This window comes from Bombina bombina, chromosome 12 (genome assembly GCF_027579735.1).
Source record: "Bombina bombina isolate aBomBom1 chromosome 12, aBomBom1.pri, whole genome shotgun sequence".
Lineage (NCBI taxonomy): Eukaryota > Metazoa > Chordata > Amphibia > Anura > Bombinatoridae > Bombina > Bombina bombina.
Window position 1 is genome coordinate 106,934,316 of NC_069510.1, and position 23,349 is coordinate 106,957,664.

Sequence of the window (23,349 nt, forward strand, 5' to 3'; positions counted from 1 at the left end):
AATCTTGCACAACAGCTAGACAGTGCTAGTTCATGTGTGCCATATAGATATCATTCTGCTCACTTCCGTGGAGAATAATGGCTATGCAAGAACCAGCATTGATTGGCTAGAATGTAAGATTGTAGCCGCAAATACTAGAAATTAATTATAAATTGCTCCTCCGGTGGTATCTGATAACTGCAAGATTACACATTATGTATTCCAGAGTCTCTTCACGTTGCTAGAGAGGATGTGGCAGTGTTGGCACTATGTCCCACATCTAGTGGTCATGCCCCCTTCTACGCTTTTTTTGGGGACTTAATAGAAACAACATATAAACACCTTTGAGGGGAATTGATTAATTTGGTGCCCTTAAAGGGACACAAAACCCAATTTTTTTTCTTTTGTGATTCAGATAGAACATGCTATTTTAAGCAACTTTCTAATGTACTCCTATTATAAATTGTTCTTCCTTTTCTTGCTATCTTTAATTGAAAAAGCAGGAATATGAGCATAGGATCCGGCCCAGTAGTCCATTGTTGTTCCCTCAAAGACATTTTATAACAGTTTAATGTTGTCTTTGCCATCGCTTAAACCTCGACAATGTGGTTAAAGCCCAGGTAAAGTGACACAAGCACTACAGCTATAAACACAGCCTATGAGTGGCAAGATCCTGCTAATGCCGCTGCCAATTAGTTCAAAAGCCGTTTGCTGGTTGGAAACAGCAGTTCTCTACAGCTACTTAGAAAGATTGTATATATGTGTATAACTCCATTGTAGGAGTTAAACACATAGATAAAGTGAATACATACATAGATAATCATAACAGACCTAAACATTCACAGCCTTTCCTATAACATTTGCCACATATGCCAGTTGCCTGTAAATTAATTTGCTCCAGTCTTTCGCTTTTATGGTTATCACATCACCATGTTGCTAAACTGGTAAATAATCTGTATTGTTATGTGATATGATTGATGTACTTCTGCTGTAAACTGGACAATCTAATGCAAAAAAAAAAACAAAAAAACAATCCAACTCTAATTCTCACTAACTAACCAATTCTCACTAGGAAGACACATTACATTGGTGCCCCTGAGCAGAACCCAGAGACTGAACCAATTAGGGGAAGCATACGCATGTACCCGCCATTCACAGGCTGTGGTCTGTTGAAACTATGTACTTAATCAATAACGGAATTATATATCAGCATAAAAACGCACCTTTAAGAAAATATATATGAAAAAGCAATAGGCTCATTGCACAAAATATGTCATGTTTTATTAATGTCACTTTAATGCTACATGTTGTCACAATGTCACCCAGAGTTTCCCTGCAGCTGGGGATTCCCCTATACCCATTGCCAGAGAACAAACACTGTGAGCCCTCAGTACAGGCCCTGTTAGTCCCCACCATAGCCTTACTGCGGGAGAGTTTCACCAGCTGCCCCTGACACTGAGGCGACCTCATGTGTCAATTTTACCCCAGAACACAAGAAGCATAAACCCAAGAGCAGCTACATACCTGGGCTTGTATTTCCTCCACTTCCGGGTTGTTCCAATACGCGTGACATCATTACGCTGGGTAATTTCCAAGGCGTGTTTGATAAGCCGGAAGCGGGGCAAGCACCAAATGTAAGTATCCGGAAGTGGGGCAGCATGGTCAATACAACGGCCTCACATGATAGCTCGTATTACTAACATTCCGGCCCCTGATTGGCTGTCTCGTGCACAACACTCTTCTGTTGTTCGCGAGGTGAGCTCAGACGGCCAATCGCTCCGCCCTCTGTAGTGGAAAGCTAATGGTGATTGGAGAATGTCCTTGTTGTGGGCGTGGCTTGTGTAGTGGGCCGAAATGGGGAGCAGAGCCAGTGTGGGTGAGTGAGGGGGAGGAGTTACATGATTGTCTGTTACTCATTAAAATATAAACGTGCTCAGTGTTTAGTGACTGACTTCACTGTGTTGTGTTTGTGTGAACATTGTGTGTGTTTTGTGTTGTTTTGCCTCGGCCATGACACACACTGAGCTAAATATACAGTGCACACACATTATACAGTTTTTGATTGTAGTAGCCTTCTTTGTTCTGTAATTCAGATTGAACAATAACAGGTAAATACTACCTTTTTATTGGACAAAACAATGCATTTTATAAAGACAAGTGTTTTATTTAATCGTCGGATCTGAGGCAAAATATTATTAGTTAGATGGGTGTATAAAGTTATAAAGAGAGTGGGATATATGGCCTTTAATTCATATACGCCAGTATGTCCTATTAGACATCTATAATACACATATGGTCCCCACTATTGGATAAAAAAAAATCATATGAGTTCTTGTCCCTCCCTCTGGGGTGACAGTGACACTCAGCGCAGTGACAGGTCCCCTACAGCCCATTCATTGCTCTCTGCTCATTATAGCTGCAGCAGGTACCAGGTGTGTGCACCAGCCTCAGCCTGCCCATGATGGAGGAGTGGCAAGGTGAGGAGGAGATAAGGTGTTCAGGAGGCAAATGGGAATCACTGGGTGAGAGCAGAGGGAGGGGGCTTAGCTTGCTGTGGGAGGGCAGTGGGTTGGAGGGTGGAGAGAACATGTGTAGTCTGGGGCTGTTCAGCTGAATTACTTCCCCATCCCAGATCCGCCCCATCACATATACACAGAGCTGCACTGGCATCCAGGGCACTGGCAGACACACAGGGTACAGGCAGCACCAGCAAGACTTTAAGATTCTTCATAAATACATCAAAGGACCCCATGTGAGTAACCCCCAGCAGGTCATTGTAATAGGGATGCAGCATTGTTCCTTTGAGTTCTTTTACCTTTACCAGTTTATGTGAGATTTTACTGTCCCTGCCCATCTAAATGCACAGAATGCTGAAAATAAATAAGAGGAACCTATGAGAGGTATGTGTGTGACAAACCTTATATAATGTGTGCTTCCTTGTGTTGCTGCAACACACACTTCCCATAACTTTGTCTCTGCTTGTTAAATTACAGGTGATAAAGTGCCAGCTTCCTTAATACCAGAAGGAAATTCAGTGCATAAGGAAGAGGGAATAAAGAAATAGAGTGTTGTCAATAAAAATAAATAAAAAATCTAGTGACACTGAACGAGACGAGTAGACAGTAATTTTAAGGAGAAATGTAGCAGGGGGCAATTAAGTGGGTTAGATAATGCTTTATAGTGGGCTCTGGCAGTGAAGGGGTTACCCACAGGGATGTTTATAGATAGATTCTGGCAGTGAAGAGGTTATGCACAGCAATGTTTTATATTCAGGTTTTTGAAGTGAAGGGGGGCTTGATATAACTGGCAGTGAAGGGGTTAAACACAGGCTTTATAGGAAGATTTTGGCAGTGAAAGGGTTACATACAGTGTTGCTTGACCTGACTCTGGCAGTGAAGGGGTTTCACACATTGATGCCTAAGATTTTGAGTGTGAAGGAATTACACACAGTGAAGCTTTGATTATACAGTGAAGGAGTTAAAGTGATGCTCTATAGGCAAATTCTGCCATTGAAGGTTTTACATAATGATGCTAAATAGGGGAGTCTGACAGTGAAGTGGTTACACACTGATGTTCTATTGGTAGATACTGGTAGTGAAGGGGTTATAGATAGTCATGCTTTATGGACAGATTCTGGTAGCATTATGTTTCTATAATGATGCTTTATAGACAGACTTAGCAGTGAAAATGCATTATATGCACTGGCAATGAAGGGGTTACACCCACGACGACACTTTATATGTAAATTCTGTCAGCAAAATGTTTTTATACACAGTGACTGGCAGTGAAAGGGTTACACTCAATGATTCTTTATGTACAGAAGTACTTACACACAGTGATGTTTTATATTACTATGGCAAATAAAGGGTTACACACAGAGATGCTTTCTATGACTGACAGTGACGTGGTTACACACACTGATTCTTTATATTACTCTGGCTAATAAAGGGTTACACACAGGAATTCTTTCTATGACTGACAGTGAAGTGGTTACACACAGTGATTCTTTATATTACTCTGGAAAAGAAAGGGTTACACACAGAAATGCTTTCTATGACAGACACAGTGATACTTGATATGACTGGCACTGAAGGAGTTACACCCAGCAATTACTTGATATGACTGGCAGCTAAGGTATTACACACAGTAATGTTTAGATGCAGTTTCTGGCAGTGAAAGGGTTACAGTGATCCTTGATGTGACTGTGGCAATGAAGGGGTTACACTGTAAGGAGTGCCGTTGTTGCTGTATCATGCTGACTCGTTTGCTTAAGCCTGTATTAACCCTTTGCCAAGCAGAGATTGTGTACTTGTGTGTATTTTGGCGCACACACATGCATACTGTGCTCACACACAATACATTAGCTCTCACACTGCCAGTCACACCCACCTTCTCCTGCCCCAGCACGCCCAGCACATTGGCAGCTTTCAACGGGAGGAGGATTTTCTGTTTATTTATCCTTTGAGCGATGAAGTCACCCCACACACACACGTATACCCCTAATACTTTTCTGTGCATATCTGATTCTAGACTCCCCCCATACACGTATATAAACCTCTAATACTTTTCTGTGCATATCTGACTCTAACCCCCCCCCCCCCCACACACACACACACACGTATATAAACCCCTAATACTTTTCTGTGCATATCTGATTCTAGACTCCCCCCACACACGTATATAAACCTCTACTACTTTTCTGTGCATATCTGACTCTAACCCCCCCCCCCCCCCCCCCCCACACACACACACCTATATAAACCTCTAATACTTTTCTGTGCATATCTGATTCTAGACCCCCCCCTCCCACACACACGTATATAAACCTCTAATACTTTTCTGTGCATATATGACTCTAGACCGTCCCCCCACACACACGTATATAACCCCCTAATACTTTTCTGTGCATATCTGACTCTAGACCCCCCCCCACACACACACACACGTATATAAACCCCTAATACTTTTCTGTGCATATCTGATTCTAGACTCCCCCCACACGTATATAAACCCCAAATACTTTTCTGTGCATATCTGATTCTAGACTCCCCCCACACGTATATAAACCCCTAATACTTTTCTGTGCATATCTGATTCTAGACTCCCCCCACACACGTATATAAACCCCTAATACTTTTCTGTGCATATCTGACTCTAGACCCCCCACACACACATATAAACACTCCTAATACTTTTCTGTGCATATCTGATTCTAGACTCCCCCCACACACGTATATAAACCCCTAATACTTTTCTGTGCATATCTGACTCTAGACCCCCCCCCACACACACACACACACGTATATTAACCCCTAATACTTTTCTGTGCATATCTGATTCTAGACTCCCCCCACACACGTATATAAACCCCTAATACTTTTCTGTGCATATCTGACTCTAGACCCCCCACACACACATATAAACACTCCTAATACTTTTCTGTGCATATCTGATTCTAGACTCCCCCCACACACGTATATAAACCCCTAATACTTTTCTGTGCATATCTGACTCTAGACCCCCCACACACACATATAAACACCCCTAATACTTTTCTGTGCATATCTGATTCTAGACTCCCCCCACATGTATATAAACCCCTAATACTTTTCTGTGCATATCTGACTCTAGACCCCCCCCCCCCCACACACACACGTATATAAACCCCTAATACTTTTCTGTGCATATCTGACTCTAGACCCCCCCCCACACACACACGTATATAAACCCCTAATACTTTTCTGTGCATATCTGACTCTAGACCCCCCCCCCCCACACACACACACGTATATAAACCCCTAATACTTTTCTGTGCATATCTGACTCTAGACTCCCCCCCCCCCCCCTTCTATCTCCCCAGAGCCCAAGATGAGTGCGGCGCACGAGCAGGTGAACCTCAGCAGGCTGGAGGTGTGTGATATGATGCGAGAGGAGCTGTACAGTGAGGAGGAATTCCATCAGACTCAGACGCATATTTTCATTGTGGTTGGAGCATCGGTGAGTGTGGAATCTGATCACTTAGTTCATCCAACCTCGGCTAATAAATGAAGCATCATTACACTGTGTCAGCATTGCTGCTATTTATCAGCTCTTTATCTGCTGTTAATTACTGATAGCAGCTGAGGCGTCTGTGCTGTGTGATTTGAGTTATTTGGGTGTGGAGAAAAGCGCTATAAAATAATACAATTCTTATTAACAGGGCAGAGAGTATATTTCCTTATTGGGTTATTTATCTGGCTGATCCTTTAAAGGGAAATTCTGTTGCCAAAATCACATGACGTAATACATAGAGGATGCAATTTTTGCATTATTGTCATTAGCTTTGTGGGTCTTAAACACATAGGTAAATTTCAGTTCAGGGGTCACAAACATTACATATTCGATGCAGGAAGCTGTCAGTGATTGGCGGGGGATCATGTGACTGCTGCTCCTGATTGGCTTGAAAACAGTTTCTTGCTTGCTAGCTGCAATGTTTGCGGCTCAGGAGCTAGAGTTTACTTATGTCTTTAACCTATTTGTGGGTGTTAAACACATAGTAATCTAGGGTCAGTAAGGCAAACATTACATGCACTAATGGTTAGACCATGTCATTTTTGTGTGAAGTTGTCCCTTTAAACCATGGATGTTTAAAAAAAAAAAAAAAAAAAAAAAAAACTTTTTTAAGACCAAAGTAGGATCGTTTGTGGCCGTCTCACTGTTCCAGATTAGTGGCGACCGTTAACGTGTCACTGCCAAGTTTATTTTTCAAAGTGGCTAATAGCAGCTTAGTACTGGGTCCCCTCACCAATATCCATATGCTTTTATGTACTGGGTTCCCGGAAATATAGACATTGAATACAAAAAACTCATATCCAGCTAATCCACAATAAAAATGTTTTAGTTATTAAAGGGACATAAATCTCTAAAAATAAAATGTCCTTATTTTGTTAGAATTCCCCTTTTTACTATATGTTTTAACCCTTCAATGATGTTAAATGCATAGTTAAAGTCACCTGCCCAGCACAATGCACTGTCGTGCATGAGTAGTACAAGGCTGGTGAGCCAGTGAGGAACAGCATATGTACGTATCTTCCAGTCACTGGAATTTGATGTTTAACTTTAATTGTAAACTCATGCAGAGAGGTGAAACGGATGGCAGTGAGGAAAGGAAATTTGCTCTTTGGCATTTTACTTTTACAAATTTGCATCCTTTTAAAGGGCCATAATAGTTGGAAAATAACATGCTCTAATTCATTTAACAATGGACCCTGCACTACTGTGCGCTTATCCCCTGCAAAGCGGATAAACACACAATATAAGTACTATTTGAGGCCTGAAGAGCACTGCTGGTCCCAATTGGTACTTCTACTGTGTGCTTAACACCTTTTCATGGGTTAAACGCACAGTAGTGCAGGGTCCATAGTTGTAAAAATACATGGTCGAATGAATTAGAGCATGGTTCTTCAAACTTATTTCCCCCAAGACTCAGTGTCATGATATTATTTATTATTGTTTACCAACAAATTCTCACTAGACATAGACAATTAGTAAGAGTAGGGGCCTCTAACGTTAGGGACTACTATCAAACTGGGAGATTGGCGCTATCCGCTTTATTGCATACAAAGGCAGATGGACCAGGCTACCGTCAGATGGGGGAATTTAAGTCAAGGGATGACATATTGTGGGGTTCATGAAAAACATATATATCCAACTATTAATCACACTATACAACTTTAGTCTTCTTTGACTAAATCTCTATAATTTTCCCCCAATAATTCTTTGAAACTTCCATTAAAGGGACAGTCTACTCCATAATTTTTATTGTTGGAAAAAGATAGATTAACCCCTTAACGATCGCTTTCAGCGCTTGAAACCCCAGAGGATACGTCCTTGGTCATTAACTGACACTTTTTGTAGAACGTGCCTGGCACGTCCTTGTTCGTTAAGGGGTTAAAATTGTATGTTCTATCTGAATCAATAAAGTTTAGGTTTGATGTTACTGCACCTTTAAAACTGCATTTAGATGGTACCTAACTCTCCAAATATGTTGTAATAGGGGAAGGAACATATATACATATGTGGTGGGATTGCCCGTGGATTAGATGTGTCTGGGACAGTCCTTTTAATTCCTTAAAGGGACATAATACCCATATGCTAAATCACTTGAAAGCGATGCAGCCTAACTGTAAAAAGCTGACAAGAAAATATCACCTAAGCATCTCTATGTAAACAAGGAAGATATTTTACCTCAAAATGTCTTCAGCTCACCAGAGTAAGTGCTGTGTAAACAGTTATACTTTAGCTGCTGTCCAGCTGTAAGTTTAAAAAATTAATTGCCCATCAGCAGTGCTGAGGTCATGCTTTTGCCTTTGCAGTTTTCCTAAACTAAATAGGAAAATAACATGACTGTGCCTGCACATGACAGATGCACACTCCCTAGCAAGTCCTGGGACAAGCATCCTGACTGGCTGCTTAAAGTCTCTTTACAGTGGGGTGTGAATACTTAGGAAATTTGAGGTAAAATATCTTCCTTTTTTACATAGAGACGTTCAGGTGATATTTTCTAGTCATCTTTTTAGAGCTATGCTGCATCACTTTCATGTGCTTCAACATTTGGTATCATGTCCCTTTAAACAGGCTTCTTAACAATACCCTAACTTTTAACAATTGCCACAAGCCCTTACTCTTCAATCGCATTAGAGGCTACAACACCCACATTAATCACTTTATTCAAATAACTTGTACAGTTCCTGCAATTTGTATAGCAAGATATTGAAAAGAAGGTGCTCTTACATTGAACTAAGTATTGCAAGTATATATAACATGTCCGAGCAAGCGGTATGGCTACTGGATTCAATGGAAACTTTCCATAAGGTGTGGTTTCACTGGTACTCCAAGATGTTCATTAAACCATAGGGTTGAATACTAACGTTTTAGGAGTTTGCTTAAAGGGACACTGAACCCAATTTTTTTCTTTCATGATTCAAATAGAGCAGCAATTTTAAGCAACTTTCTAATTTATTCCTATTATCAATTTTTCTTCGTTCTCTTGGTATCTTTATTTGAAAAGGCAGGAATGAAAGCTTTGGAGCCGGCCTATTTTTTGTTCAGTACCCTGGATAGGGCTGGCTGATTGGTGCCTGCATTTAGCCATCCAATCAGCAAACGCAACCCAGGTTCTCAACCTAAAATGGGCCGGCTCCAAAGCTTTTATTCCTGCTTTTTCAAATAAAGATAGCAAGAGAACGAAGACAAATTGATAATAGAAATAAATTAGAAAGCTGCTTAAAATTGCCTGCTCTTTCCGAATCATGAAGGAAAAAATTTGGGTTTAGTATCCCTTTAATTCTTTTTAACTTGCTTTTGCAGTTAAAAATATTTTATTTTATAGGCCGAGATATACAACACTCAGACTTAGTAGAATATAAGTTATAGGTGTAAAGGAATGGTGTGTGGGGGGGTTAACACCCAATATACAGGAGACTAGTTGTATCTTTTCTGTTTTTTATTATCAATTTTTTTTTTTACATTTATTTATTTTGTGTCTGTTTATAGGTCTCTATGTATCAGACATCTTTAGAGGGTTATTTTGTCTAATATTGTCTCTTTGACAACGGTGTATCATTCCATGTTGGAAGATGATATAATGGAATGGTTTACAATGTATTATGTATGTCTGCATTGTAACACCCATGGAATTGCGACCATGTTATATTTGATACTTTTTGATAACAATTTAATATTATATTTGTATTTTTGATAACAATTTAATAAAAAATATTTCAAAATAATCAAGTAAAAAAAAATACTTTTCGGCGCAGATAGATCACTGTTAGTTTGTGTCCTATGCCTTTAGATTTATCCATTCTTGTCTAATGTTTCTATCCTATGAGGAGTACTCCCTCTAAGGCCATTTTTTGTGAGTGGCCCAGCAGTGAACCCGTTAATTAGAGCAATTTGCAAACACTACACGATGCAGACTGCAAGGTGTGGTTCCCTTATTAACTGTTTCACTGCTGGATCGCTCACAAGACTGGCCTTACATGGACCACTGCCTATGACCGTACTCAATTCTCACAGTTAATATGGGCAGAAGGCCTCAAGATTACACAACAACACATGAGCGCAATTTCTTCCTGACACTACCCGGGAACCTGATTGCCCCACGTCTGTTATCTTTTGTATCTTCAAATTGCTTCACTTTTTTTGAGTCTTACTGTGTGTTTTTTTCTCGCTTTTAAAGGGACAGTAAACAATTTGTTATTACAAGATGTTTGTATTGTGCTGCTATAGAATAACATATCAGCCAAGTCTTAAAGTTTTTAAATCAAATTAAAATCCTTTTTACTGTAGCTGTTTTTTAATATCCAAACTGCACCCACCCTTTGCCTCAATAGGAGAAGCCAATCCAGACTTGAGTGTGAAGACAACATGGCTAGCGACAGTCATTGTTAGTATACAGTACGTTGTTTTGCAATTGCTATCTGTTAAAGCCAGTTATGTACAGATATGTAACTGAGTTAGCCTTGATAAGTCAGCAGGGTGCATTTCAGTTTTTTCAAGAAATAGAAAATCTATCATTTTCAGAGCTAAATTACATGAAAACCGGGGAGGGGGTAAATAGAGTATATTGCAAAGTTGTGTTACTATTCATAACTAAACATTTTATATTAAAATCTCAAGGTGTTTTTTTTTTATGTCCCTTTAAATGTTTAATAACTCTTTTTAAAGGGATATGGAAGTCAACATTTAAACTTTCATGATTCAGATAGAGCCAGAACATTGGTAGAGTTTGTGTCAGCATCAACTATGTGACATTTGTATTTGTTTAGGTCATTAGTATTATTATAGTATTCACTGTATGGACCAGGAATAGATCTTTTGTTTTGTATTGGATTTGGGCTTCCTTGTGATAACCCTACACCTCCCCACAAGGCAAGAGTGTTACAGATAAATAATATGCAGGCTGGTTATATCAGAACACAGACAGCCTGCAGCCCATAGGCTGAGAAGATACAGCCATACCAATAGAGCCAATAATATGCAGGCTGCTTATATCGGAGTGCAGAGAGCCTGCGGTCCATTGGCTGAGAGGATACAGCCATACAGATAGAGCCAATAATATGCAGGCTGCTTCTATCAGAGTGCAGACAGCCTGCGGTCCATTTGCTGAGAGGATACAGCCATACCAATAGTGCCAATAATATGCAGGCTGCTTACTTCAGAGTGCAGACAGCCTGCAGCCCATAGGCCGAGAGGATACAGCCATACCGATAGAGCCAATAATATGCCGGCTGCTTCTATCAGAGTGCAGACAGCCTGCGGTCCATTTGCTGAGAGGATACAGCCATACCAATAGTGCCAATAATATGCAGGCTGCTTACTTCAGAGTGCAGACAGCCTGCAGCCCATAGGCCGAGAGGATACAGCCATACCGATAGAGCCAATAATATGCAGGCTGCTTATATCAGAGTGCAGACAGCCTGTGGCCCATAGGCTGAGAGGATACAGCCATACCGATAGAGCCAATAATATGCAGGCTGCTTATATCAGAGTGCAGACAGCCTGTGGCCCATAGGCTGAGAGGATACAGCCATACCGATAGAGCCAATAATATGCAGGCTGCTTATATCAGAGTGCAGACAGCCTGCGGTCCATTGGCTGAGACTATAAAGCCATACCAATAGCGCCAATAATATGCAGGCTGCTTATATCAGAGTGCAGACAGCCTGCAGCCCATAGGCCGAGAGGATACAGCCATACCGATAGAGCCAATAATATGCAGGCTGCTTATATCAGAGTGCAAACAGCCTGCAGCTCATTGGCTGAGAGGATACAGCCATACCGATAGAGCCAATAATATGCAGGCTGCTTATATCAGAGTGCAGACAGCCTGTGGCCCATAGGCTGAGAGGATACAGCCATACCGATAGAGCCAATAATATGCAGGCTGCTTATATCATAGTGCAGACAGCCTGTGGCCCATAGGCTGAGAGGATACAGCCATACCGATAGAGCCAATAATATGCAGGCTGCTTATATCAGAGTGCAGACAGCCTGCAGCCCATAGGTCGAGAGGATACAGCCATACCGATAGAGCCAATAATATGCAGGCTGCTTATATCAGAGTGCAGACAGCCTGTGGCCCATAGGCTGAGAGGATACAGCCATACCGATAGAGCCAATAATATGCAGGCTGCTTATATCAGAGTGCAGACAGCCTGTGGCCCATAGGCTGAGAGGATACAGCCATACCGATAGAGCCAATAATATGCAGGCTGCTTATATCAGAGTGCAGACAGCCTGTGGTCCATTGGCTGAGACTATAAAGCCATACCAATAATATGCAGGCTGCTTATATCAGAGTGCAGACAGCCTGTGGCCCATAGGCTGAGAGGATACAGCTATACCGATAGAGCCAATAATATGCAGGCTGCTTATATCAGAGTGCAGACAGCCTGTGGCCCATAGGCTGAGAGGATACAGCCATACCGATAGAGCCAATAATATGCAGGCTGCTTACTTCAGAGTGCAGACAGCCTGCGGTCCATAGGCTGAGAGGATACAGCCATACCAGTAGAGCCAATAATATGCAGGCTGCTTATATCAGAGTGCAGACAGCCTGCGGCCCATAGGCTGAGAGGATACAGCCATACCGATAGAGCCAATAATATGCAGGCTGCTTATATCAGAGTGCAGACAGCCTGCGGTCCATTGGCTGAGAGGATACAGCCATACCGATAGAGCCAATAATATGCAGGCTGCTTATATCAGAGTGCAAACAGCCTGCAGCTCATTGGCTGAGAGGATACAGCCATACCGATAGAGCCAATAATATGCAGGCTGCTTATATCAGAGTGCAGACAGCCTGTGGCCCATAGGCTGAGAGGATACAGCCATACCGATAGAGCCAATAATATGCAGCCTGCTTATATCAGAGTGCAGACAGCCTGCGGTCCATTGGCTGAGACTATAAAGCCATACCAATAGCGCCAATAATATGCAGGCTGCTTATATCAGAGTGCAGACAGCCTGCAGCCCATAGGCTGAGAGGATACAGCCATACCGATAGAGCCAATAATATGCAGGCTGCTTATATCAGAGTGCAGACAGCCTGTGGCCCATAGGCTGAGAGGATACAGCCATACCGATAGAGCCAATAATATGCAGGCTGCTTATATCAGAGTGCAGACAGCCTGCGGTCCATTGGCTGAGACTATAAAGCCATACCAATAGCGCCAATAATATGCAGGCTGCTTATATCAGAGTGCAGACAGCCTGCAGCCCATAGGCTGAGAGGATACAGCCATACCGATAGAGCCAATAATATGCAGGCTGCTTATATCAGAGTGCAGACAGCCTGTGGCCCATAGGCTGAGAGGATACAGCCATACTGGTAGAGCCAATAATACGCAGCCTGCTTATATTAGAACACAGACAGCCTGCAGCTCATTTTAAGATTTTAAGTTGAACCAAGTAATTAAGTGTCCTTTAAATGTTCCCATCAGATTCTGATATAGGGTTGGGTAGGGAAGGATAGAGCTTTGTTGGCAGATCTAGTGATTTGCAGGTTGCATATGCCAGTATAAAGGCACTAGCAGCTCATTAGGGTAAGAGGATACAGATGTAGCAGTAGAGACAATGATTTGAAGGCTGCTTGTGTCACAGTGCAAACAGCTCATAGGCTGACGGGGTATCATAGGCTGACGGGGTATCATAGGCTGACGGGGTATCATAGGCTGACGGGGTATCATAGGCTGACGGGGTATCATAGGCTGACGGGGTATCATAGGCTGACGGGGTATCATAGGCTGACGGGATATCATAGGCTGACGGGGTATCATAGGCTGACGGGGTATCATAGGCTGACGGGGTATCATAGGCTGACGGGGTATCATAGGCTGACGGGATAGCCATATCTGCAGGACCAATTATTTGCAGGCTGCATATGTCAGGGTTCAGACAGAAGAATCTCATAGGCTGAGAGGATAAAGCTTTTTTAGCGAAGCTTATGATTTGCAGTCTGCATGTGACAAAGTGCAGACAGCACAAAGCTCATAGGCTGAGAGGAACAGCCATATCTGCAGGAACAATTATTTACAGGCTGCATGAGTCAAGCATACAGTCTGATCAACAGAGCCAGTGATCTGCAGGTAGTGACAGAATGCAGCTCATAGGCCTCTAGAGCACTGGGTTTCAAACCTCTCTTCAGGCCTCCCCAACAGGCCAGGTTTTCAGGATCACCTTGGATGAGAGCAGGTAAAATAACCATGTTTACTAAGCAGCTGATTATTTCACCTGTGCTTTACTTGAGATATCCTCACAATCTGGCCTTTTAGGGAGGCCTGAGGACAGTTTTATAAACCAGTGCCCTAGAACATTGTTTCTCAACTGTGGTCCTCAAGTACCCCCAACAGACCAGGTTTTCATTATAGCCGAACCAGTGCACAGGTGAAATAATCAGCTGATGGGTTAGGGCAGGTTAGTAACCATGGTTACTGATTAGCTGATTACTTCTTCTGTGCACTGGTTCAGCTATAATAAAAAAAAAGCTGGCCTTTTAGGGGTACTAGTGGACCACAGTTGAGAAACACTTGCCTAGAGCATACAGCTGTTTCAGCAGAGCCAATTATTTGCAGACTTTGTCTCATAGGTTTAGAGCAGGTGTCGGCAACCTTGGCTCTCCTGATGTTTTGGAACTACATTTCCCATGATGCTCAGACAGCCTAAAGAATGTCTTACCGGGGGCGGGGCTAACCGCCAAGGCTAGAAGACGCATTATTAAGAGCTCCAGACCCTAACCGTTGAAAACTAAGCTTTACCCTCAATAAGAATAAACTATTCAGCTTGTGTTGGAGGATGGTGACTCAGGAAGAAGCCTGGGATATGTGATTAGAATATTGGTGGCCGTACATCCAGTGCTGGGCTGAAAAATCTGTAACAGAGCTCCCTGTCACGCACCGAGGCGCCATTTTGGTTGAGGATCTATAACTACCCATTATGGAGATACATGTGTTGTATTCTGATATCAGAGAGCTAATAGAAGAATATGGCCAGAGAATGTGTGAGAGACTTGATGCTCTCACTGAAAAAATTCAAGAGACACGTTCGTGCCATATCACCTCTGCTGAATTACAGAAGACTGCGCAGGAGCCGCAGCGGGACATAGTGTCTGCAGATCCACAGCGGGACCTTCCGCTGCAGATGCCGGTGAGTGCAGACATCAAGCAAGAGCCCTACCTAACTTCTGTCACCATGAGCGACATAAACATAAGGGGAGCGACTTGGTGTGAACTACTGCGGGCGGGCGCAGACCATGTGGGACAGATCGGTGTTTGTGCTCTGTCCACTGCGCGTCCCTCTGTGGAAAGTCATGCGGCTATGTTGCGGAGGCCTGGCTGGGGACACTTTCATGGCAGGCAGATGCCCTGGACTTGGCGCCATTGTTTTTCCTGGGTTCCCCGGGCTGGCTGCTCACATCTGAAATCAGGAGGGTTTGCGCGCATGCAAACGGGATGAATAAGACATAAAAGAGAAAGTTGTGGCCACCGGAGCAGCTGTATTGCACATGGGACACCTAATGCTACGGTTACCTGGAGTTTTCCTCTATATTTAGATTGGCAATCTATTTATGAAGACACAATGTCGGATCCCCACTAGAGAACTAGCTCCTGCTCATACATATTAACTGCCACATCTGTTTGTTGTTAGTACAGTGCATATAGCCCAACTTTTGCCATTCACATTAGCCTAAACTAGGAGTACCTCACATTAGTACTATACTTTGTTATGCTCTCTTATTTGTAGACAGGGGAGGTTGCACTATATGTTTAAATTGCCTGCCTGTAACTCATCTCAGATCATATGTGTACACCACCCTTGATACTATAACCTCTTCTTTTTTTTTTTTTTTTTTTTTTTTTGCATACCTACTGCTGAGTATATGTATTGTGTTGATTATGATCTAGACTGAGAGATGGTATTTGTTGAGCCTGGTGACCTAAACCTCATAACTACTTGAGCTATGATATTGACTGCCATGCAATGTTATTAGTTTATATTACATCATTACCCACTACTGTTCAGTATCAATATTATTTAGATAGTTTGGAAGATAGTCTACATACCATATCAGTATATCACCATGTATGATAAACTTAGAGCTCTGTCTATAATGTACATTCTAGTTAAGATTGTCCACATGCTTAGGTGTCCTTATTAAGATCTGTCATTTTTGGCTAACCTTCTGCCCGCCCCCCCACCCCCACCCCCACCCCCCTTCCTCTCCCCTTCCTCTCCCCCTCCCTCTCCCCTTCCTCTCCCCCTCCCTCTCCCCTTTCCCCTTCCTCTCCTCCTTCCCCTCCTCTTTCCTCCACCTCCTCCTCCATCCCCTTCCTTCCTCCTTCTTTCCCCTTCTCCTCCCCTTCCCTCCTCCTTCCCTCCTCTTCCCCCTTCCCTTCCTCTCCCCCTCCTTCCTCTAACTTCCTTCCCCTTCCCTCCCCCACATTACTTCTGTGCGGTTGGGGATGATTCCCCTTTTTCTGCACCCTTTTGGCAGAGTTTAGTAGCCTCTGCCCTACCTGTAGAGCCATGACCTAGTTTTTCTTTCCTACTGCTACATGATAGATTGGCTCTCAGGGGTTCAACACAAGATTATTGATTTTGTAGTGATTTCCTGTTTTCTGTAGTCTGCTTAAGATATTAGTTTAGAGATTGCCTATGTTTTAATGGAGGCTCAGCATCAATGGTTAACAGATTATATAATTATTAAGAGAGGTTTTACTCTATGTTTTTCCAAATAATGATCTATACAGAACTACCCTGATGCCTTTATTGTGCTTTACTGTATTGAGATTGTATATACACTTCATATTCTGTATTTATCCCACATAGGTTGAAATTGCAATCTTTACTATTATCTACTTTGCCATTTCCTCAATTGTTTTGTTTAGCTTTGGGTCCCACGATTGGACCTGCTTGTCTGAGGATCTCGCAAAACTCACAAGTTTTAAAAAAATGAGGTGCCCACTGTGTAATGTCATGTCAGTATAATATAAGTTGTATAATGTATCCTGATGATGAGACTGTTGTCAATGCGATTTTTAACCTCAATAAAAAAACTATTTAAAAAAAAAAAAAAAAAAAAAAAAAAAAAAAGAATGTCTTACCATCATGGGAAATGTAGTTCAAAAACATCTTGAGAACCAAGGTTGCTGACCCCTGATTTAGAGGATACAGCTGTATCCACAGAGCCAATAGATATCTAGATGGGTAACATGCACTATACATGACAGGAAATAGTGCTGTCATCTAGTGTTCCTGCTGATGTATAACATTGTTGCAATACAGCTGCAATATAATTCTGAAGACAAGTGCACACTCCTGAGCTTTAACAAAGGATAACAAGAAAAAGAAAATTTGAAAGGGACACTGGACCCAATTTTTTTTCTTTCATGATTCAGATATAGCATGACATTTTAAGCAACTTTCTAATTTACTCCTATTATAAATTTTTCTTCGTTCTCTTGCTATCTTTATTTTAAAAGCAGGAATGTAAATCTTAGCAGCCAGCCCATTTTAGGTTCAGCACCATGGATAGTGCTTGCTTATTGGAGGCTTACATTTACCCACCAATAAGCAAGCATAACCCAGGTTCTCAACCAAAAATGGGCCGGCTCCTATGCATCCCATTCCTGCTTTTTAAATAAAGATAGCAAGAGAACAAAGAAAAATTGATAATAGGAGTAAATTAGAAAGTTGCTTAAAATTGCCCGCTCTATCTGAATCACGAAAGAAAAAAATTGGGTTTAGTGTCCCTTTAATTGTGAATTGAAAAAAATTAACATTGAGCTCTGTACAACGTTACTCTAGGCATATTTATTTACCGAGTATCTCTACACAACTCACAATGACTATAAACAAACATTCAGGGAGGGAGGAGCCAGTCATGTTGCTGACTTAGGTAATCTCACATGTATTTCATATGTTTGGTTTCTAATCAGACTCTGCCGACCCCTTATCACTGTTTCGTCCCCTGTATCACACTACATGTTTATCCCTGCAGCAGATTTCTCTGAATTTACTTCCCCCTGTAAACTAGCACAGGGCTGCAGGGTTGTGTCACTGAGTGTGTACACATAGTGCAATGTGATAGAGGAAGGGGATTACTTGCTTAATCCCAATGAAGCAACTTCCCTACTCCAGTGAGCAGTTCCTCTGCTGCATCCTACATTGGCTTTGACAACATTTCTGTAAACAAAGACGTTGGCCAGTATTAGACCCATGTGAAAACACTGCTATGAAATGGCCCCCTGCATGCACAGCTAGCTCACAGCATAGCCATTCAATAGTCTAATATAAAACCACCCTGCACACAAGGTCATGTGACCACTGATATTAAATGCCCCCCTGCATGCACAGCTAGCTCACAGCATAGCCATTCAATAGTCTAATATAAAACCACCCTGCACGCAAGGTCATGTGACCACTGATATTAAATGCCCCCCTGCATGCACAGCTAGCTCACAGCATAGCCATTCAATAGTCTAATATAAAACCACCCTGCACACAAGGTCATGTGACCACTGATATTAAATGCCCCCCTGCATACAACTAGCTCACAGCATAGCCATTCAATAGTCTAATATAAAACCACCCTGCACACAAGGTCATGTGACCACTGATATCAAATGCACCTTAGCAAGCCTGTAGTCTGCAACAAACAATAAAACACTCTGCTCACAAAAAACATCCCTTACTAGTTGCAGACCCGGTTACACAAGATCATGAGAAAATAGTCTGCGTGCACAGCATCGTTAGGTTATTGAATGGCTCTGCTGTGAGTTAGCTAACGTGAAACTACTCTGCGCACACAGCATCCTGTACTGATTACAAACCCCTTTATACAAAAGTCATGTGAAAGCCACCTGAACTAATGTCACGCCTGTCACCACACTTGGGCTCGTATGAAAAGCTTTTCTTTACATGCTGCAACCTTATCTAATTACAGACTCCTCAGATACATGTGGTCAGCCTGCCACACATGCACATATAGCCTTTATGATTGCCCAACGCCCTTGTATATATCACTTGCAAAACGTTCCATTACTTAGGGCTTAATCAGAACTAATATGTGTGTGTGTATTAACTAAATGCTGCACTGAGATTAAAGGGACAGTATACTGTAAAATAGTTATTTCGCTTAATGTGTTTTCAGTGACTTGTTATACCAGCTGCCAAGTATAAAATGTATGAGAAATAGCTTGTTTAGGTTTATTTTTGCACATAAAATAGCTGGTTTTGTTCTTTGAAACCACAACCCATTCAGATGGGTTGAGAATTCAGGAAACTCGGATCTTATATTATCACTTTCTGTACACACACTTGTGCTTCTTTATATTATCTCTGCAGAAAACGTAAAAAGAGGGCGCTCCAAAGGTGCAGAATCTTCAGTATATCAAATACACCACGTGTAAAACAAAGTACTCACCGCTTTAACATGCACTGGCGAGTGCACACATTTGCATCCTAAACCTTTAGTGGCCATTCAGTAAGCTCACATCTGGTATCGCTCGTCTATGCTTTGACTTCAGCTCTTTTCCCTGTCCAGATCAGGAACTCTTAATGCGCCTGCAGGTCCCAAACTTCAGTTGTCTGTGCTTCAAATGAGCGCTAAGTTAATAAAACTCTGAAAGTGTCTGCTTTCAACAAACACTTCTCAAATAAGCACTGTGGTATAAAAATATATTTAATAAAAGCATAAAACATTAACATTTCACTTTTTATATTATCTCTGTCTGTATCCCAAAGCCCACTACTTAGTGCCTGTTGCTCAAAAGCTCTCTACTCAGGTGAGATGATAAAATGATCCTCCAGAACTGCGAGATCCCTAGTGAAATTCATAAAAGGCAGATTTTGCTTTAATTCTCTAAGTGGTGCTCTCCGCATTTCTGATTGTGGAGGAGACGCAAGCCAAGTGCAATGTAGCATTACATGACATGACACTTGGTGCTTTGTATTTTATATTATTTTACACTTTAGATTAAAGTTTTATTACATTTAAAATTTTCACTTTCTATTTTGTATTTCATTTTGCATACAGTAGTGTATTTAGGGTTATACTTTTATAAACTCTGATTATGCTTTCACAGTTTCTGTGTAACTTTAACAAATTAGAACCATACTTTGTATATTCATGTGTATCTGTTACAAATTACATTGCATTTTGTATTTCTTCTTTAAAAATAATACTGAAAAACTTTCTATGGTCTCGATAAGGAAAGATTCTCAAGTTTGGAGACAAATTATAGTGCAGACTTCACAGGGGCTGAACTCACTGAATTCTCTAAGAAAAAGGGCAGAAACTGGAAGTTCCAGAGAGATTACTTCCATAGAAAGTAATGAAGCTCTCTGGGATACAGAATTTCACAGGGGAGTAGAAGATAACTGGAAAACACCTGGGGCTGCTATAAAGGCTCAGTTTGCATCAATGACAAATTGCGCACAAGCGAAAAGGGGTTTATCACGGCTCTTTGTGTGTACGTCGGAAGATGTGCGTGTATTACAAGCTTCAAAGCTCTGGTTAACTGTTACACTAAACTAAAGAAATACATTTAAAAGTACACTAAAGCCCTTTGCAGTCAAGTAGCTGAAAACAACATGAAAAATCTTACTTCTGCAATAGTTATACCTCGCTCATACAGAGGGTTAGGAACCGGAGTCCACTGTAAAGTGAAAACCGCATTTAAGTAAAACAATGTGGTTTTAGCTTTCTTTTCACTTGCCAGTGTGTTTAAAAACTTGAAAACATGTTTGAACGAACATATATTAGGTGTGCAATAGCGCTACGTTTAGTTTAACACTAGCACAGTACAGTATTTAATTAGTATTTAATAAAACTGTACATCAACTGTAAAATAGTAGTAACATTTGCTAGACATGCAATGCTGTAAATAGACTGAACAGCACATAACAAAATGGTGCCAGTCGCCTTTCTTGCAATCTCAAGATGAGTACGGTACTGTTTCAATTTCTTGGAGGTTGAACTTCGGCTCCATATTAGTGCTGTATTAGTGAAGCGCTGTAAAGCGAGGTATACCTGTATTTAGCTTTATAAAAGGTTGTAACTATGTATGTACTGTAAATATTTCACATTCTAATGATCATCATATAGGGGAATATGTTCTATGTATTTATAAATAGATATTCCTATATATATGCATATATCTATACCTGTTTATATAATTGTGTGTGATTTCATATCGAATTAGCGCACTTGAGAAAACAAGATCAGGTTTGCGCGATTTGTTGTTTGTTGTTTTTATTTTCCACTTTTCACGCTCCGTTGGGCTAATAAATTAAATTATTTCCTAAATACCCATCTCTACTTTTTCTTGTTTTTTTTTCTTTCTTTTTTTTGGGACTAATTTAGCTTTTTTTCCCCTGTGCCTCTGGCATTCCGCTATCATGCGGCTGCAGTAATTCATGCACCATCATATTATTTTTATTCCCCACAGAACTCCACACCCCAGGTATACAGCATCTGTGTGCAGTGTGTGCATGACAGATTGTGTATGTGTGTGCATGACAGATTGTGTATGTGTGTGCATGACAGATTGTGTATGAGTCTGTGTGTGCATGACAGCTTATGTATGTCTATGTGTGTGACTGCATGACAGCTTATGTATGTGTGTGTACATGACAGCTTATGTATGTTTGTGTGTGTGTGTGCATGATAGCTTGTGTGTGTGCATGACAGCTTATGTGTGTGTATATGTGTGTGTGCATGACAACTTATGTGTGTGCATGACAACTTATGTATGTGTATATGTGTGTGCATGACAACTTATGTATGTGTATATGTGTGTGCATGACAACTTATGTATGTGTGTGTGCATGACAACTTATGTATGTGTGTGTGCATGACAGCTTATGTATGTGTATATGTGTGTGCATGACAACTTATGTGTGTGTGTGTATGACAGCTTGTGTTTATGTGTGTGTGTGTGTGTGTGCATGACAGCTTGTGTAGATGTGTGTGTGCATGCAGCTTGTGTGTGTGTGCATGACAGCTTATGTAGATGTGTGTGTGTGCATGACAACTTATGTATGTGTCTGTATGTGCATGAAGCTTATGTGTGTATGCATGAAAGCTTATGTATGTGTCTGTGTGTGTGATGACGTCTTGTATGTGTGTGTGTGCATGACGGCTTATGTACGTGTGTATGTATGTGTGTGCATGACAGCTTATGTATGTGTCTGTGTGTGTGATGACAGCTTATATATGTGTGTGTGTGCATGACGGCTTATGTCTGTGTGTGTAACAGCTTATGTGTGTGTGTGCATGGCGGCTTATATATGTCTCTGCGTGTACATGACAGCTTATTTATGTGTGTGACAACTTATGTATGTTTCTATGTGTACATGACGGCTTGTGTGTGACAACTTATGTATGTGTCTATGTGTACATGACGGCTTGTGTGTGACAACTTATGTATGTGTCTATGCGTACATGTACATGACGGCTTGTGTGTGACAACTTATGTATGTGTACATGACAGCTTGTGTGTGACAACTTATGTATGTGTCTATGTGTACATGACAGCTTGTGTGTGACAACTTATGTATGTGTCTATGTGTACATGACAGCTTGTGTGTGACAACTTATGTATGTGTCTGTGTACATGACAGCTTGTGTGCGACAACTTATGTATGTGTCTGTGTACATGACAGCTTGTGTGTGTGTGACAACTTATGTATGTGTACATGACAGCTTGTGTGTGTGTGACAACTTATGTATGTGTCTATGTGTACATGACAGCTTGTGTGCGTGTGTACATGACAGCTTGTGTGTGTGTGTGACAACTTATGTATGTGTCTGTGTACATGACAACTTGTGTGTGTGACAACTTATGTATGTGTCTATGTGTACATGACAGCTTGTGTGTGACAACTTATGTATGTGTCTATGTGTACATGACAGCTTGTGTGTGACAACTTATGTATGTGTCTGTGTACATGACAGCTTGTGTGCAACAACTTATGTATGTGTCTGTGTACATGACAGCTTGTGTGTGTGTGTGACAACTTATGTATGTGTACATGACAGCTTGTGTGTGTGTGACAACTTATGTATGTGTACATGACAGCTTGTGTGTGTGTGACAACTTATGTATGTGTCTATGTGTACATGACAGCTTGTGTGCGTGTGTACATGACAGCTTGTGTGTGTGTGTGACAACTTATGTATGTGTCTGTGTACATGACAACTTGTGTGTGTGACAACTTATGTATGTGTCTATGTCTACATGACAGCTTGTGTGTGACAACTTATGTATGTGTCTATGTCTACATGACAGCTTGTGTGTGTGACAACTTATGTATGTGTCTGTG

General features: G+C 41.4%; 2 protein-coding genes across 4 annotated transcripts in view; one reads left to right on the top strand and one right to left on the bottom strand.

The window, feature by feature from the left end:
• The window catches only part of IKBKG (inhibitor of nuclear factor kappa B kinase regulatory subunit gamma), a 66,519-nt gene extending 64,955 nt beyond the window's left edge, over nt 1–1,564 (bottom strand). The window contains exon 1 of one of the 3 annotated variants that reach the window (XM_053695935.1): nt 1,504–1,564. The gene's annotated coding sequence lies outside the window, so the exon portion shown is untranslated. The remainder of the gene's footprint in view (nt 1–1,503) is intronic. The other 2 variants (XM_053695934.1, XM_053695937.1) reach the window with 2 other exon arrangements.
• Nucleotides 1,565–2,597: 1,033 nt separating this feature from the next.
• G6PD (glucose-6-phosphate dehydrogenase) overlaps nt 2,598–23,349 on the top strand; it is a 69,426-nt gene continuing 48,674 nt past the window's right edge. Inside the window, exons 1-2 of the mRNA XM_053695832.1 lie at nt 2,598–2,731; nt 5,840–5,976. Coding sequence (XP_053551807.1) covers nt 5,848–5,976 — 129 coding nt within the window. The 5' untranslated portion in view covers nt 2,598–2,731; nt 5,840–5,847. The remainder of the gene's footprint in view (nt 2,732–5,839; nt 5,977–23,349) is intronic.